At 58.3% G+C, this 15,192-nt stretch overlaps 1 protein-coding gene across 1 annotated transcript in view; it reads left to right on the forward strand.

Moving 5' to 3' along the window:
* Window positions 1–15,192, forward strand: part of LOC111145289 (kinase non-catalytic C-lobe domain containing 1) — a 59,705-nt gene that overhangs the window by 18,464 nt on the left and 26,049 nt on the right. Inside the window, exons 4-12 of the mRNA XM_022500122.1 lie at window positions 737–883; window positions 1,279–1,396; window positions 2,541–3,199; window positions 5,365–5,479; window positions 6,280–6,351; window positions 6,444–6,505; window positions 12,200–12,358; window positions 14,271–14,372; window positions 14,861–14,954. Of these exons, the coding sequence (XP_022355830.1) occupies window positions 737–883; window positions 1,279–1,396; window positions 2,541–3,199; window positions 5,365–5,479; window positions 6,280–6,351; window positions 6,444–6,505; window positions 12,200–12,358; window positions 14,271–14,372; window positions 14,861–14,954 (1,528 nt within the window). The remainder of the gene's footprint in view (window positions 1–736; window positions 884–1,278; window positions 1,397–2,540; window positions 3,200–5,364; window positions 5,480–6,279; window positions 6,352–6,443; window positions 6,506–12,199; window positions 12,359–14,270; window positions 14,373–14,860; window positions 14,955–15,192) is intronic.

Genomic DNA, 15,192 nt, shown 5'->3' on the forward strand with positions numbered 1-15,192 from the left:
CAGCACACTGACAAATTTCAAGTGGATTAGAGCTGGATGTATAAAAATTATAAAAAATATGGGAGGAAACAAAAGAAAGCTGTTTTTATCAACCTGGGGTAGGGAAGTTCCTCCTAAGAACAGCTAAAGAAAAAAAGGTCTGATTTCACCAATTAAACGTGAGAATTTTTGAATGTCAGAAGATGGATGAACTATGTCCAAAGCTAAGTGACAAATGGAAAGACCATATGTGTGGCACCCAGACCGGCAGTCGGGGCCCGGTGTGCCAGGAGTGCTCCCCAAACAGGAAACAGCCTGGTGGAGTGTGAGGCCCATGAGTGGGCATAAGGAGGAAAAGTTAGAACCGTGAATAGCAAAGAACAGATGCTCGGTCTCATTCATAATCAGAGAAACACAGATTTAAAAAGAGAAGACTGCCCTTCGGAGACACGGCCACCATCACAGGCGGGGGTCCCGCATCTGCGCACCTTGGGGTGAGGCTGGGGTGAGCCGAAAGCCGGGGGGGGGTGTCCACCGGTCAGTGCAGCAAGGTCTGCACAGACCCCACACCCACGGGCACAGGGCCCCTGCCTTCGTGTCGGCACAGTCACCATGGTGGGGGAGGCACTGCCTTGGCCGTGCTGCATGGGCTGTCAGGAGCAGGAGTCCCCCAAAACACGTGTTCCTGGCCAGTGGAGCAGAGACCGTGTGGGGGCGACCATGCTCCGGGGCGTTGACCAGCTTTCTGGGGCTGTAGGCTCACATCTACTCTCTGGGGGCCACGCTGAAGGCGGCCCTGGAGTACGTGACTGAGCCCGAGCTGGAGCCCAGGCTGAGCCAAGACCTGGAGGTGTTGCTGAGCCGGATGCAGGCAGAAGACCCCAGGGACCGGCCCGACCTCGAGGTACAAAATCACCCTAAGGCGAAGACCTGAGACCTTCCCTCTGGCCCCGGGGCCCCAGGGACACACACACACACACACACACACACACACACACACACATACACGGGGCCCTCCTGCCCCCACACCTCTCCCCTCAGTCCACGGGCTCTTCTTCACCTGGGACCTGGTGGCATTGCATTTTGCTTAAAGAAGAACCTGACCTTTTATTATACGTTGTTACTGTGAAGAGTGTGGCTTAGAAGAATGGCCTGGTTTTGCATAATCGCAGGACACACAGCTTTTCTGTGCCAGAAAGCAGACATGGAGGGGGTGGGCTCCCAGAGGGCGGGGCTCCCAGAGGGCAGGGCTCCCAGAAGGCGGGGCTCCCGCGCTGAGCTTCCCGCGCACGTGTGCAGGGCATCATCGCGCTGTGCGAGGAGAAGATGCTCTTCACGTCCTCCTGCCGCCTGTGCCGGAGCCTCTCGGCCATCGGAAGGAGAGTGCTCTCCATTGAGTCCTTCGGAGCATTTCAAGGTAAGCATGTGCACACACGTGTGCTTGCACACACAGTCACATACACACACGCGCATGCACAAACCTTAGCACATACACACGTGTGCATGCCATCACCCTCACCATGTAAACACCCGCACTCGTGCGCACGTGCCCCACAGGCACACGTGTTCACACTCACTTGCTCATAGTCCCAGAAGCATACGTGAAAGTGCAGTCATTCACACCTACTGGTGCACGTGCACACTTGTCCACACACACACTTGTGCACAAGCACAACACTCTCCCATGCACACCCATGTTGTAGCCATGCTCATAGACGGACGCCTTCGCTGTCACCTTGCACACGCTTTGCAGACACCTGGGCCCCTGGGGGTGGAGCACAGGCCGTGCTGAGAAGTGAGCAGTCCTACACCTCTCGGTGTGGGTCTGTGAGCAGGTCGGGACGAGGGCCCAGCGACACTGTGCTGTCCCTTCTTTCCTTCCCACTGGCCGGCACCACGCGGTGTCGACGGACCCGTTACTTCTCCACGAGAGAAGCTGCTGCTGAAGCCTGGGGGTTTCCTGTCCCCCGTGAGGGCTCTGGCATGGTCTCAGGTCACGTTTTGAACAAATGGCAGCGTCTGTGCCGTGCCTGCAGCAAGGAGCCTGGAGGGCCCTCAGGGCAGCCACATGGAGCCTCTGGTGGCAGCAGGCCCCAGTGGCCTGAGGCTCAGCTCCCCCCGGGCAGCAGAGAACAGTCCCCTGGGAGAGGCTGCAGGCCACAAGGAGGGCCTGTGTGTCTCGAGCGGCATCCATGGAGGGTGGCAGCTGCATCCCCACTCCATGTCCTCCTTCGGGGACAGCATTCTTGTGATCGTACTAGAAAGCAAAGGCTCTTTGGACAAGCTGCTTGGACGACCTTAGGAAGACCCTGAGGGGGCGACCATGCTGCACAGGGAGCCCAGGGGCCCCTGGAGCCTCCTAGTTGGAATCAGCCGGGTCATGCGATGAAGGAGGGAGATGAAGGTGGTTCTGGGCCAGTGCTGTTGGGGGGGGGGGGGGGCCCGGGGGGCAGGGGGGGCGCCTACGTCCCTCTGGTACCAGGTGCAGTCACTGGGGATGCCCAGCCTGGGCTCAGGTCCCCAGCCACCTCCCCTGCAGCAATCACCTTGCTTTTGCCCAGATGTCACCGAGAGTGCCTGGAGCGGGAAGCCTGCCGCAGGAAGCGTGGGGCCCAGGAGGCAGACGGGGGTCCAAGCCATGGACCCAGGGAGCATGCCCCAGCGTCCTGCCCAAGAAGCCCAGGGCAGCCCAAAGCAGCCTGCTGCCTCCCCCTCCAAGCCCCTGCTGTCAGCCCCCGTGAGAAACGGAGAGCAGCCGGCCAGTCTCCTCCTGGACTCCCAACACCCCCCGGGCGACACGGACAGGAGGTGCCTGCGGAAGGTGCAGACGTTCCCCAAGCTCCCGCCTGATGGCCCCGAGCCCAGCACCCTCTGCCTGACGCTGACCCCCGCCAAGAACCAGCCATCCACATCCCAAGTCTTCCCTGCAAACCTCAGCAAGGCCCCTCTAGATGGGAAAAACGGCCTTTCCAGCTACAAGTCAGAGCCCAGTTCCAGACTGTGGCCGGGGCGGGAGCCCGAGCTCCAGCAAGGGGGACCTGGAGACGCCAGCCGAAGTGGGGACAGGGCGTCTGGGGCGCTGGGCTGGAGCCCGGTGGAGCAAAGCGCCCCGCCCCGTTCCGAAGACCCTGGAGATGCAGGCCGAGAGCCCAGGACGTGCAGGACTGAGGAGGGGTCCCCAGGCCGAGCTGGGGAGCCGGCTAGCGCCACGGCAGAGCAGGTGGGTGATAGCGGTTCCCGCCACATGCCAGGAGGGGACCCGCACGCGAGCAGGCACTCGGTCCGTGGCTCACATGCGGTGCTGGTGCCTCCGGCACGGAGGGGAGTCTCACTGTCACTCCTGCTCCGTGATTCACCAGTTTCAAGCAAGCTGTCTGTTTCTGAAGGAAGCTCTGGGTACAGCCTGCTGTTGTCCCAGGCCGGGCCTCTCCTGCGGCCTTCCCGGAGGTGGGGCGTCCGTGAGAGCAGCCCCACACCCCACGCGTTTGCCACAGGAGGCACCCCTGCTTCGGGGTTAATGTTCTGCCAAAGGAGGGTGCAGGGAGCGGCCTTCCCAGGAGGAGGCCCAGCAGCCCCAAGCCGGCAGGCTTACCTCTGCTGCTCTGTTCCCCAGCCCGGCAGCCAGCGGCGGCAACGCCTTTTTCTCCTAATTATCTCAAAGTCAGGAGCGGGCTCCTGAATGGCCTGGTTGGTTGAGCACCCTGCTCTTGATCTGAGCTCAGGTCTTGATCTCAGGGTCATGGGTTCAGTCTCTGCACTGGGCCCCACGCCGGGCGTGATACCTGCTCCCCGCTGAGCATGGAGCCCGACGAGGGGCTCCATCCCATGACCCTGACATCATGATCCGAGCCAAAATCAGCAGCCAGACGCTTGACCAACTGTGCCACCCAGGCACCCCAACACTCGAGTTAGTTTAAAGCAAATGTCTATCCCGGAGATCCCCCTGCACACCCATGTGTCCACACCTTAGCCCACATGGTCTCCACTGGCCTCCGGGGCCCACCCTGGCTTGTGTGTAGACAGCTCCAGCCACTGAGGCAGGAAAACCCCACCACATCCCGGACTGGGCTCACCTTCCCATGCCCAACAGCTTCTTGGCCTGGGACAACAACAGCCCGCTTTTCAGACGGCTGAACTGAGGCATGGAGCAGCCGTGCATGCTGGTGGAGGGTGGGCAGCCGCTGAGGGGCAAAGCTGACGGGGGGAGCCCAGCTACCTAACCACCAGGCTCCCCTGCCCCAGCGGCCTCACGGGACCAGGGCCTGCCCAGACCTCACCCCTACCCCAGGCACAGCCTGCTGGGCATCAGGGCCCCAGATCTCTGCGGCAGAGCTCAACCTGGTTTCAAAGCCGGCGGCCGCAGCCTCCACATGTGGTCAGGGGCTTGGGGAGGGCCAGAACGTGGGCCGCCAGCCACACTTGCAAATATGTGGCAAGAAGCTAGAAAGAGCAAGGCAGCTGCACCCCGGACGTGAGGGGGTCAAGGGTGCAGATGCTGCCTCGGGGACCCTCCCGAAAGCATGTGCTTGTGTGTCCCAAGTGTAGTGGCTGGGACCTCGCTCTTCCACAGCCTCCGAGGCAAGGGCCTCCTGCCAGCTGAGTGCGTTCCTTGGACTCCCAGGAAGTCTGTGGTGGTGGGGCGGGTGGGGGAGAGCATGCGTCTTGGAAGACAGCCCATCTCCGCCAAGCGTACAGCTCAGTGGCGACCAGTCCCAGAGTCCCGCAGCCAGCCCCAGCCTCCACCCCCCGCAGCCAGCCCCAGCCTCCACCCCCAGCCTCCACCCCCAGCCTTCACCCTCCCGGATGAAGCTCTGTCCCCGTCCCCGCATCCACCCTCTGTCTCCGGGACTGTGACAGATCCTGGCACCTCACGACGGTGGCGGCACGCACTCCTGGTCCTTTGGTGCGGGCTCTCTCCCTGGGCATCAGGCCTCTGGGGCCCCTGCACGCAGGAGCAGGTGCAGGCCCGTCCCTCCTCTCAAGGCTGCGGGACCCTCGTCCCCTCACCCCTTCATCTGTGCTGGGCGCTCGGGTCCCCACCCCCCGTGGCTGCCGTGACCCACGCTGCTGTGAACACAGGGGTGCAGACAACTGTTGGAGTCCCTGCTCCTGGCCCTTGGGGGTGCACGCCCACAGGTGGGATCACATGATCATCTGGTGATTCTCTGTTCAATTCCTGAGGGTCCACACTGGTGTCCCCACATTCTGGCCAGGCATGCTGGATTCCCAGCCCGTCGTGTCCACGTGGGGACGTCGCTCCCCACAGGGCCAGGAGTGGGCCATGTGGGAGGCCCACCCGACCCTTATTCAAAGTGGTTCCCACCTTGCCACTTTGCCAATGGGCCAGGACCATTCTTGCTAGGATGCGACTTCTCCCTCCCCCAGGTCGTCTCCCTACAGCAGCTCCTGTGCCAGCTGGGCCGGCCCTTCAAGGAGTGCGAGCTCTGGGCTCTGTCGCACGCGTGTCTCACTGCTCTGCGCGCTCACCACGAGCACCCAGGTGCTGGTTTGTCCTGCGGGTCCATGCTCAGCCTGCCCCCTACCCGTGCATCCCAGGTCATCACATGGCCTCTGTCAGGCACATGTGGGCCCCGGGGACAGCCTGGGGCCAGGTGGCTGTGAGCCCACAGGGTCCTGGAGGTGTTGGCTCTGGTCTTAGGACCAAAAGGGTCTGGGGGCCGCGGGGGGCAGGGGCATGGAAGGTGGGCCTTGAGGCCAACGACCCCGCTGTAGAGTGGGAGCTGTATGGGTGGCCCACATCCCCTCAACAGGGCCACGTTGTCCCCAAGGAGGCAGAAGTGGCCGGGGAGGAGGGGATTTCAGACACTACCCTGGTTTGCAGCTTGCTGGACAGTGTGACAGGCCCATGGCCCTTGATGGGACACATCATGGGGAGGGACAATGAGGGCTGACCCCGAGTCCCACGACCCATGCGCCCTTTGGGGCGCAGCCTCCTCTGGGACCCCTCAGAGGGGCAGCACTCGGGGCTGGGCTGTGACCCTCCATGCCCCTTCCTCTTCCTTCCTCTTCTTTCCATTTCCAGCCTGATGTGCCAGGAGCAGCCCTGAGGCAGCTCTGGTGGGCAGGCGGGTGTTGCAGAGGACCCCCAGTGCCCCGTCCACCTGGCAGTGTACTGGGCCTCTGAGAAGAAGCAGTGCACAGCCCCGGCCCCTGGACTCCCTGGGGTTGGGGGGCGGCGCAGAGGGGAGCTGCCCCACCCCCAGCCTGCCTCTGCGGGTTCCTGGGAGAGCAGCGTTCCCACGTGAGTCCAGCCACCCTGACCCTCACCTTCTCTTGCAGCCTACCTGTGCCTGGACTCCGTGCTGGTGGCCGAGGACGGGGCCGTGCTCTTCAGCCCACCCCCCGCCAACGGTGTGTACACAGGGTTGCCCTCAGGAGCTGTGCTCTGCCGAGGACACCCTAGGCTGGAAAGAGAACTCAGAACCGGGGCTTTTCTCTCTTAGGCACTTACGACACCTTCTTTCTGGCTCCTGAGGTTGCAGAGCAAGAACTGGTGACTGAGAAGGCAAGCGGGCGCTCCCCTGTCCCTCCCGGCACCCATAGCACCCACGGTACCCCCTTCTGCCCAGAGCCAGGGGTGGGGGAGGAGGCGCGGGCCCAGCACAGGGCACAGGAGAGGCAGGGCCCTCCCGCAGTGCAGCGGTCACATCCAGAGCCTGGCTCTCCTGCCAGGGTGGCCTCCACCTAGCCAGTGCCTCCCCAGGGGTGACAGGGGCATGGCTCTGGGAGTGTCACCCCAGATGGGCAGGACTTGGGCATGGACAGTTCGGGGCCGAATGTGCTGGCTTGAGAGAGCCGGGGGCTGAATGGTCAGCAGTGTTTACGAGGCACTTGCTACACAGAGCCATTATCCAAAATTAAACTGTGCAAACTTGGGGGCACCTAGCTACCTCAGGCAGTACAGCGTGCAACTCTTGATCTCAGGGTCATGAGTTCAAGTCCCACACTGGGCATAGAGCTTTCTTTAAAAAATAATAAAAAAATAAAAAATCAAATTGTACAAACTAAAAATTAGGTAAATCATATTTGAAATGGAGGTGGAACTCCACTTCCCTACTCGCCCAGTGTACATCTAGAAACCCATCCCTGAAACAAGGATGAGAAGTCTGAAGGGTAGAGAGCAAAAGTCAGCCTGGTCAGGGCCTCAGCCCAAGGGAGGCACAGTGGTGAGGGCCCTGCTCCCTCTCTCTGCCTCACACATGGGGACAGAAGCCGCACTCTCAAGCCAGAGGCCATGGCAAGGGAAGGGGTGGACCCACGCATACCAGCAGAGATCCTAACCAGATGGTGCCAGAGAAGGCTGAGGGTCCCCACCAGCCTGTAATGGGCCCCCTGCCTGTGAAGCCAGCGGAGACCATGTGGTCACCATGGGGTCACACCCCCCACCCTGGCAGAAGCAAACGCCCTTCCTAGCCAGGTGTTGTGAGAGGAGGCCTTGTGGAGAGCTGGGACTCTGACCATCACCCAGCAGCAACAAGGCCAGCCCTGCCTCATGCTGGGAAAGGAGGTAGGTAAGGAGCAGAAAGGACGCACTCTTCCCCCTCCCAGCCAGAGGCACATCACTGGAGGCCAATGGAGATCTGGTCTCCCACCCCCCATGTGGCAGTGAGGAGGAGCCTTCGCCTCAGGTTCCGGACCCTGAACTCCGCCACCACCTGGCAATAATGAGATGGTGCCCACTTTCCGACAGTGCTGTCAGAGAAAGCCAGGTAAAAGGTCACAATGTGAAAATGTCCAGGTTTCCAAAAAACCACTTGCCATACCAAGAACCAGGGAGACTTCAAACCGAATGAAAAAAGGACAATCAACAGATGCGAGCATTGACACTGTGGGGCACAGCCATGGCGGGGCTAAGAGGGAAATTCATAGCACTAAATGCATATGCGTGAGAAAAGAGGTAAAAGTTCAAGTCCATAATCTAAGCTACCACCTCAGGGATCTACAAAAAGAAGAGCAACGTAGACCCAAAGCAGAAGGACAGAAGTAATGAAGCGCGGAAATCAACGAAAATGGATAACAATAGAGAAAACCAGTGAAGAGCTGGTTCTTAGAAAAGACGAATAAAAGTTTAAAACGTCCAACAAAACGGACAAAGCAAAAAAAAAAGAAAGAAAGAAAAGAAGAAAAGAAGAGGAAGAAGGAGAAAAAGACACAAATTACCATTACCAGGAATGACACAGGGGATACCCTACACACAGTTTAGACATCAGAAGAATAATGGGGCTACAGACAACTCTACACACATAAATTTGACAACTTTGATGAAATGGACCAATTCTTCAGGAAACATAAACTACCACAACTCACCCAATATGAAACAGATCTTTGAATAGCCCTGACTGTTGAGGAAATGGAATTTGTAATTTTAAAACTCTACAAAAGTAAATCTCTTGGTCCAGAATTTCGCTGGAGAATTCTACTGAATGTTTAAAGAAAAATTAATATCACTTCTACACCATCTTTTCCAGAAGACAGAGAACACTTCCCTGCCTGTTTTATTAAGCCAATATATTTCTTGTCAATGTATACTGATAGATAGAGGCTTATATACGACAACGTCCTTCATGAGTATCAACACAAAAGTCCTTACCAAAATATGCAAATAGAATTCAACAATATATAAAAATTATGCACCGTGACACAGTGGAAGTTATTCTAGGGATACGAGGCTGGTTTACTATTTGAAAATCAATCAGTCCAACATATTAACCAGGTAAAAAAGAAAGACCCCATGATCACACTAATTGATACAGAAAAACCATTTGGCAAAATTCAATACCCATTCATAATAAAAAACTTTTTCAGAAAAATACAAACAGAAGAAACTTGCTCAGCTTAATAAAGAGTGTCTACAAACACACACACACACACACGCACGCACACACACACACCCTGTAGCTAACATCATACCAAATGGGAAAAGACTAAATGCTTTCCCCCAAGACTGGGAACAATGCAAGGACGTGCACTGTCCCTGCTTGTACTCAACACAGTGCTGAAGTTCTAGCCACTACAGTAATGCAAAAACAGCATAAAGACCAAGAAGAAATAACACCATTTGCACATGACATGACTGTCTTTGTAGAAAATTCCAAGGAAACCCATGGGATTAAGGAGTGAGTTCTGAAGGTCACAGGACATAAGAACGTTCAAAAATCCATTGTATTTCTGCATGTTAGCAATGAACATACAGACACCAAATTTAAAATACAGCCCTCCCCCCAAAAATACAGGGCGCTCTCTCTCAGCATTAGCACCGTCTTGGAAGCCTCCACACCATGAACGCCATGCAGGAAGGGGCGAAGGCACAGGCTGAGCGGAAAAGGAAGACGACGACGAGGCGGAGGTCCACGTAAGGCACCCGCTGACGCACCCGTGAAGCCTCAGGAGCAGACACTGGGAAAGCCGGAGGCCGGGGACGCTAGTGCAGACCGTTGGACAGCACACCTACTTTCTAGAATCTGTTTCAGGAGATCTAGAGCCTCCCTCGCCGTCCAACCTCAACGACCACTTTTGAGAGACCAGCCTCGTTCATACCAAAACAGTCCCTTTTGGTCCTTTGCCCTGGACCTGTGACTTTCAGGACTAAGTCTGTTCTCAGCTGTGGCCGAGTATGACGTGTACGATAGATAGATCGTCTCTTCTGTTGTCTTAGCTGAAGAAAAAAAATTTTAAATAAATATTAATTTGAATTTAATTAAAATATAAAATGTAAACTTAATGTAAGTGTACCATGACTCAAAAAAAGGAAGTACTTACATTCAGATCTAACCAAGCACGCACCGGACTGAACGTGCTGAGAACTACAAAATCCTAATGAAAGAAATCAAACAAAATCTCAGAGATTAAAGGCCAGGCAAAGAGTTCTTAGACGTGACACCAAAAGCAGTATCCATAAATTTTTCCACAAAAGGAAAAGTGGGCAAGATGAACTTCATCAAAATCAAAAAACTGACCACATGGGCCTGATCCCACGTGTGGAGGACTGACTCAGCAACGGGAAGGTATTACTCTAGAACGTCGTGTCAGTAGGCTGGAGAAGACAAATCGTGTTTATGTCAATAGAGGACCCCTGAGAGGGATCTGGCAGTAACTTCTGGGCACAACACAAAAGCACGTTCTGTGAAAGAGAAAGTCGATGTACGCCTCCATGACAACCTCAGACTTTAAGAGTGAAAAGACTGGCCACAGACTGGCAGGAAACATTAGGAAAACACACATCTGATAAAGCATCTGTATCCCAAACATACAAAGATCTCTTAAAAGTCAGCAATAAAAAAACCAAATTAAATTTTTTTTAAAGATTTTATTTATTTGACGGAGATCACAAGTAGGCAGAGAGGCAGAGAGAGAGAGGGAAGCAGGCTCCCCGCTGAGCAGAGAGCCCGATGCGGGGCTCGATTCCAGGACCCTGAGATCGTGACCCGAGCCAAAGGCAGAGGCTCAACCCACTGAGCCACTCAGGTGTCCCACCAAATTAATTTAAAAACCAATCCAGTTTAAAAGTGGGCAAAAGGCCTGCAGAGCCCCTCGCCAAAGACGTCCTATGGCAAACGAGCGTATGAAAGCTGCCCAGCGGCACGGGGCACCAAAACGAGGAGACCGCACTCCACGCCATGGAAGCAGCTAGCACCCCAAACGCTGCCCACGCCAGGGGCCGGCGAGGATGCGGAACAGGAGCCCCCCGGGCACTGCTGCTGAGCATGGGAAAGGACACGGCCCTTCTGGCAGTTTCGTCAGAAAGTAAACACGTACCTGCCTTAAAGCCCAGGAACCACATCCCCAGGCATCCATCCCGGGGAAACCATGTCCCCAGGCGCCCGTCCCAGGGGAACCATGTTCAGAACAGCCCCAAACGGGACACAGCCCAGATGCGTGAGTGGTTAAGCACGCGAGGGTCCGTTCGCACCGTGGAACGCCGCTGAGCAGTGAAAGGAACGGAGCGTTGACCGGGCAGTGACCTGGGTGCATCTCCGTAGGGTTAGGCTGACAGCAGAACGCCAACCCCAAAGGTCCCAGACCGTATAATTCCATTTATGTGAAATGGCATGACCCTAGAAACGGACAACAGGTCCGTGGTTGCCAGAGACTGAGAACACGTATTGGGGCACCCGGACCCCTCCTGACGACCGAATGCTCTGGATCCTGGTGGTGTCGGCCCATCATCAGGACGGGGCCGCTGTCCTGCAGTCTGGCAAGACGGTACCTTTGTGGGGAACTGGGTCCAGGGCACACGGGCTCTCTGTCTCATTTCTTACAACAGTACGTGAATCTGTAATGACCTCAAAATAAAGGGTTACATGATCTTAGAAGGTCAGTAACCATCTACAGCTAATAATTCCCTCTCGTGTGACTTTCCTGCGCGGGGGCCTCCTGGCCATGAGAGGCCCCACCCCGGGCGCCCGTACCACCGCAGCAGCTCGTGGCGTCCTGCGCAGCGACCAGCCACAGAGACGGGCATGCGTGGCCACCAGCACCAGCTTGCAGTTTTGTCCACTGTGCCGACCTGACAAAGTGACAGAGGAAGTGTTCACGGTGTGACGGAACGCACAGGTGTGTCGTGTCCACGGAGCAGAGCCTCCCGCTGCCCCACTCACCGGGCCCTCCACGCTGCACCTCCATCTAGCCGTGGAGTTAAATGAGAACACCGGCCAGCGGCGTGTGGCGGCCACTTGTCTGTCGCGGGCGGACTTCGGATCCAAGAGCTGAGAAAAATCCGAGAGCACATCAGGGACCATCCCTGGGCTCTCCCCAGGAGGGTGACACCTTCCCTTACTCGGGAGCCGTGTGCCCATCCTTCCCCTAGGACGTGGAGGACAACCGGGAGGCGTAGAGGCGGCTGGTCTTGTTCAGAGCCTGCGGTCTACCACTGAGCGGCGCCCCACAGGTTCGGGCAACCCCGGCCTCAGACCCCCGAGCTGCGACCTCCACCTGCCTGAGGACCATGAGAGCGGTCAGGTCCCATCAAGGCCTCACATGTCAGTGTGAAGACCCACGGGTGTTTGGTAAACATGCAGGTTCCCAGGCCAGGCCCCTGAGGGATCTGACTCGGGGTCTTGCCAGGGCCTCCAAGCTCCAAGGAGGTGCACGGGGGGGACGGTCTCCCAGGGGCGGCTGTCCTGCTCATGCCCCAGGCACCCCTGGGGGAGCCCAGGAGAAGGAGTTGCCGCTGAGCAGGGCTGGGCTTTTCTCCACCCAGGCCTCCGTGTACGCTGTAGCTGCGGTCCTGTGGACGGCGGCCAAGTTCAGCATCCCCCGAAACCACAAGCTGGCCCTGCCACGCAGGCTGAAGACCTTCCTCTTGGACATGGCCAGGCGCAGTGCCCAGGAGCGGCCACACACGGCTGAGGCCATCAAGGTAAGCACACTGTAGCTGGGACCCCCATTCACCGTACAGGGCCCGGGCAATGACCGAGCAGCCAGGTTCCTGTTTTTGGGAAAAGAGGACATTGGACAGGGTGGGCCCCGGGTTTCCTTTGTGAACAGGTGGCAGACAGCGTCTGCTGCTCGTGACCCTGGCATGCCCCTACCAGACCAACCGGTTGCCTCCAGTGTGTTCGCCCGGCCGGAGTGGGCAGGGGGTGTCCTGGGACCAGCCTGACCCGTGTCCCTCTGCCCTGCCAGCAGGGAGCAGAGTCCCCCCAGCAACCCAACTTCCCTCATCTCCCCTTCCCTCACCCTCCCAAGACTGCCCCCATCTGCCAAGAGCTGGACAAGTAAAGGGGGGTCCCGTGAGTGTTTCAGTGACCAAGAGGCCACAGGAAGGCCACCCCCTGGAGGGAGAAGCCCCTTGCGGCCTTCTCTGCCCCTGACACTCTGGACCTCTCTGGCCTGCCTGGCCAAGGAAGGATGAGGTCTCGTGTCATGGAGAAACACGGCAGACGTCAGCCACAATGCTGAGACAGTTCACTCAGTAGCTACAAGTGGATGGACGGACAGATGGACGGACGGCAGGGGAAGGAGCTTCACTCCACTCCAGATCTGTACGGAGGCAGCCGGGCGTGTTCAGGGAGGATGAGGGGCTGGGGGTCGAAGCAGCCGTGTCCACCGTCCCCAGACCCTGGGAGCCGGGCCCAGCCTTCCTGAGGATCGACGTTCTGAGCATCAGGTTCAGGTCCTGGGTTGTGAGGGACACAGATGCCTCTAGGACGGGGAAGAGTTCACAGTCAGGAACTTTGGCAATAAACGCTCTCGGGGGGGCGGGGTCGCAGCCTCTGCCCAGCGTTGGCTGAGCAAACGGAGCTTTTCCAGACAGGAACCCTGGGGGCTCTGGCCCCCAAGCCGTGCAGAGCCTGGATGGGGTCGTTCTCTGCCGAGAGTTTTCTGTGGTTCTTGCCAGCGGTTAGGAAATCATATGGGGGGGGTGCTTAAATGGAGGCTTAAGGAAAGAATCTTTATCTTCACGTTCAGGACCATCCATAACCCAAATGAAAAATACAGATTCTCATCAGTGACCTTCTGTCCCCAAGTACCAGGAAGTCTGAGCTGGCAGAGGCTCAGTTCCTGGGGTCGGCTCCACGCTCCGGGGTCAGCTCCATGCTCCGGGGTCAGGGGTCAGCCCCAGGCTCCGGGACCAGCCCTCACCCCAGAGCCGTCCAGGGCCCAGGTGCACCAAGGGTGGGCCTCAAACCCGCTTCCGCCCCGGCACAGGCTCTGGGGCCACCCCACGGTCACCCTGCAGGCCCCCACTGCCCTGTCGTCAAGGTCACAGAGGGCTTGGGCTTGTCTGGGTCAAAATGCAGCTAATCATAATCGTCTATAGATTTTTTCTCTTGCCTGTGTTTTGGGTTGCGGGTTGGGGGTGCTGTCTTGTCTGTGCATGTGGGAGCTGACTCGTTCGACCCGCATTCTGCTATGGGTCTTAATGTCTCCCTTCCTCAGCGCTCTTAGAGGGGCCGGTTGGAAAAGGTCATGTGCCCTCGTGCCCCTCGTGTCCAGCACTCGGGTAGCCCCCTCCCCCGCAGCCTGCCCCTCGCCCCTCACCCCTCCCTGCGATAGCTGTCTGTGGGGCAGCGGTCCCAGGAAGGGCTGTGGCCATTTCTGTTGGGTCTTTATTCCTTCCCCACGGGGCTGCTGGATTTCACCCCAGCTGCCCGAGGCTGGGCCTGCTCAGCCCTCCCCAAGGGGGCCCCCGTGGGGTCCCCCTGTACAGGGAGCCCGCAGGCCGCCGCGCGCTCTCTGAAGGCCCCTCCGCGCTTGGAGGGACGTGGCGCTGCCGCCCGGCCTGCGGCATCTCAGAGCGCCCGTTCACGGGCTCATCCCTCTTACAGATATGCGGCACCTACCTCCGTCAGCGAGGCATGGACAGCAGGAGGATTTTAGCCCACCTGAGGGCTTCCACCCGCAAGGTCGGACAGGGACTTCCAGAGCAGGTGAAGACCCCTCAGTCTGCGCCCCGGGGAGACGAGGGGCCTTGCATTTTGCAGTTTCCTCTCCGTGTGGAGTGAGCTGAGGTGGTAGCTCCTCCGCTCTCAGAGCAGCTCCTGGGGCAGCCCCACGCCCTGCCCTCTCTGTGGCCGTGGGGGGCGGGGGGTGTCCTGCAGGATGACCCTCAGGTGGCCGGCACGCTTGGTCAGTGTGCCTGCAGCCTCCTGAGCGCGGACCAGGCGGGGCCCTTGGAGAGCAGACAGGCTATCCTGAGAAGCCCAGGGGTCCCTGTCCGTGCCGAAGTTCTCCCGGGCCCTAGAAACCTACCGAAACCTTGTTGAACTGGGAAACCGTAACCCCAGAGCCCAGCGGTGGCAGTCAGTGTGGGCTGTGGGCCCCACTAAAGGGTCAGAGAGAGCACCCAGCGTCTAGTCTGCACATGCGGGCCCCTGGTGTCTCCTTGACTGGGACCATCCGTGGCCTTCTGCCTCAGGTTGACCAGGAGGAAGAGACCATCGGCCTCCAGAACGCTCTCTCCGTGGTCGAACTGAGCCCCAGCCCAACACCCATCTCTGGGCCCAGCTCAGGTGGGTCACTAGGGCCCAACCTCTCCTCCCCTGATGCCATGGCCGCCCCTGCAGCTGATCCCCAGCCCTGAGAGGACACCCACAGGCAGGCACCACTGGGCCCCAGAGCAAGGTGCCCAGAACATCACAGCAGTCACACTGTTTACTCACTCCTCTGTCTCCACGGCCTAGTCGTACTCCCGTGTCGCCAGCCCCCAGAGCAGGCCATGTGGCCGGGCATCCCTCCACTCTCTTCCCA

The sequence above is a fragment of the Enhydra lutris genome, unplaced genomic scaffold (genome assembly GCF_002288905.1).
Source record: "Enhydra lutris kenyoni isolate GAN:26980312 unplaced genomic scaffold, ASM228890v2 scaffoldscaffold12, whole genome shotgun sequence".
NCBI lineage: Eukaryota > Metazoa > Chordata > Mammalia > Carnivora > Mustelidae > Enhydra > Enhydra lutris.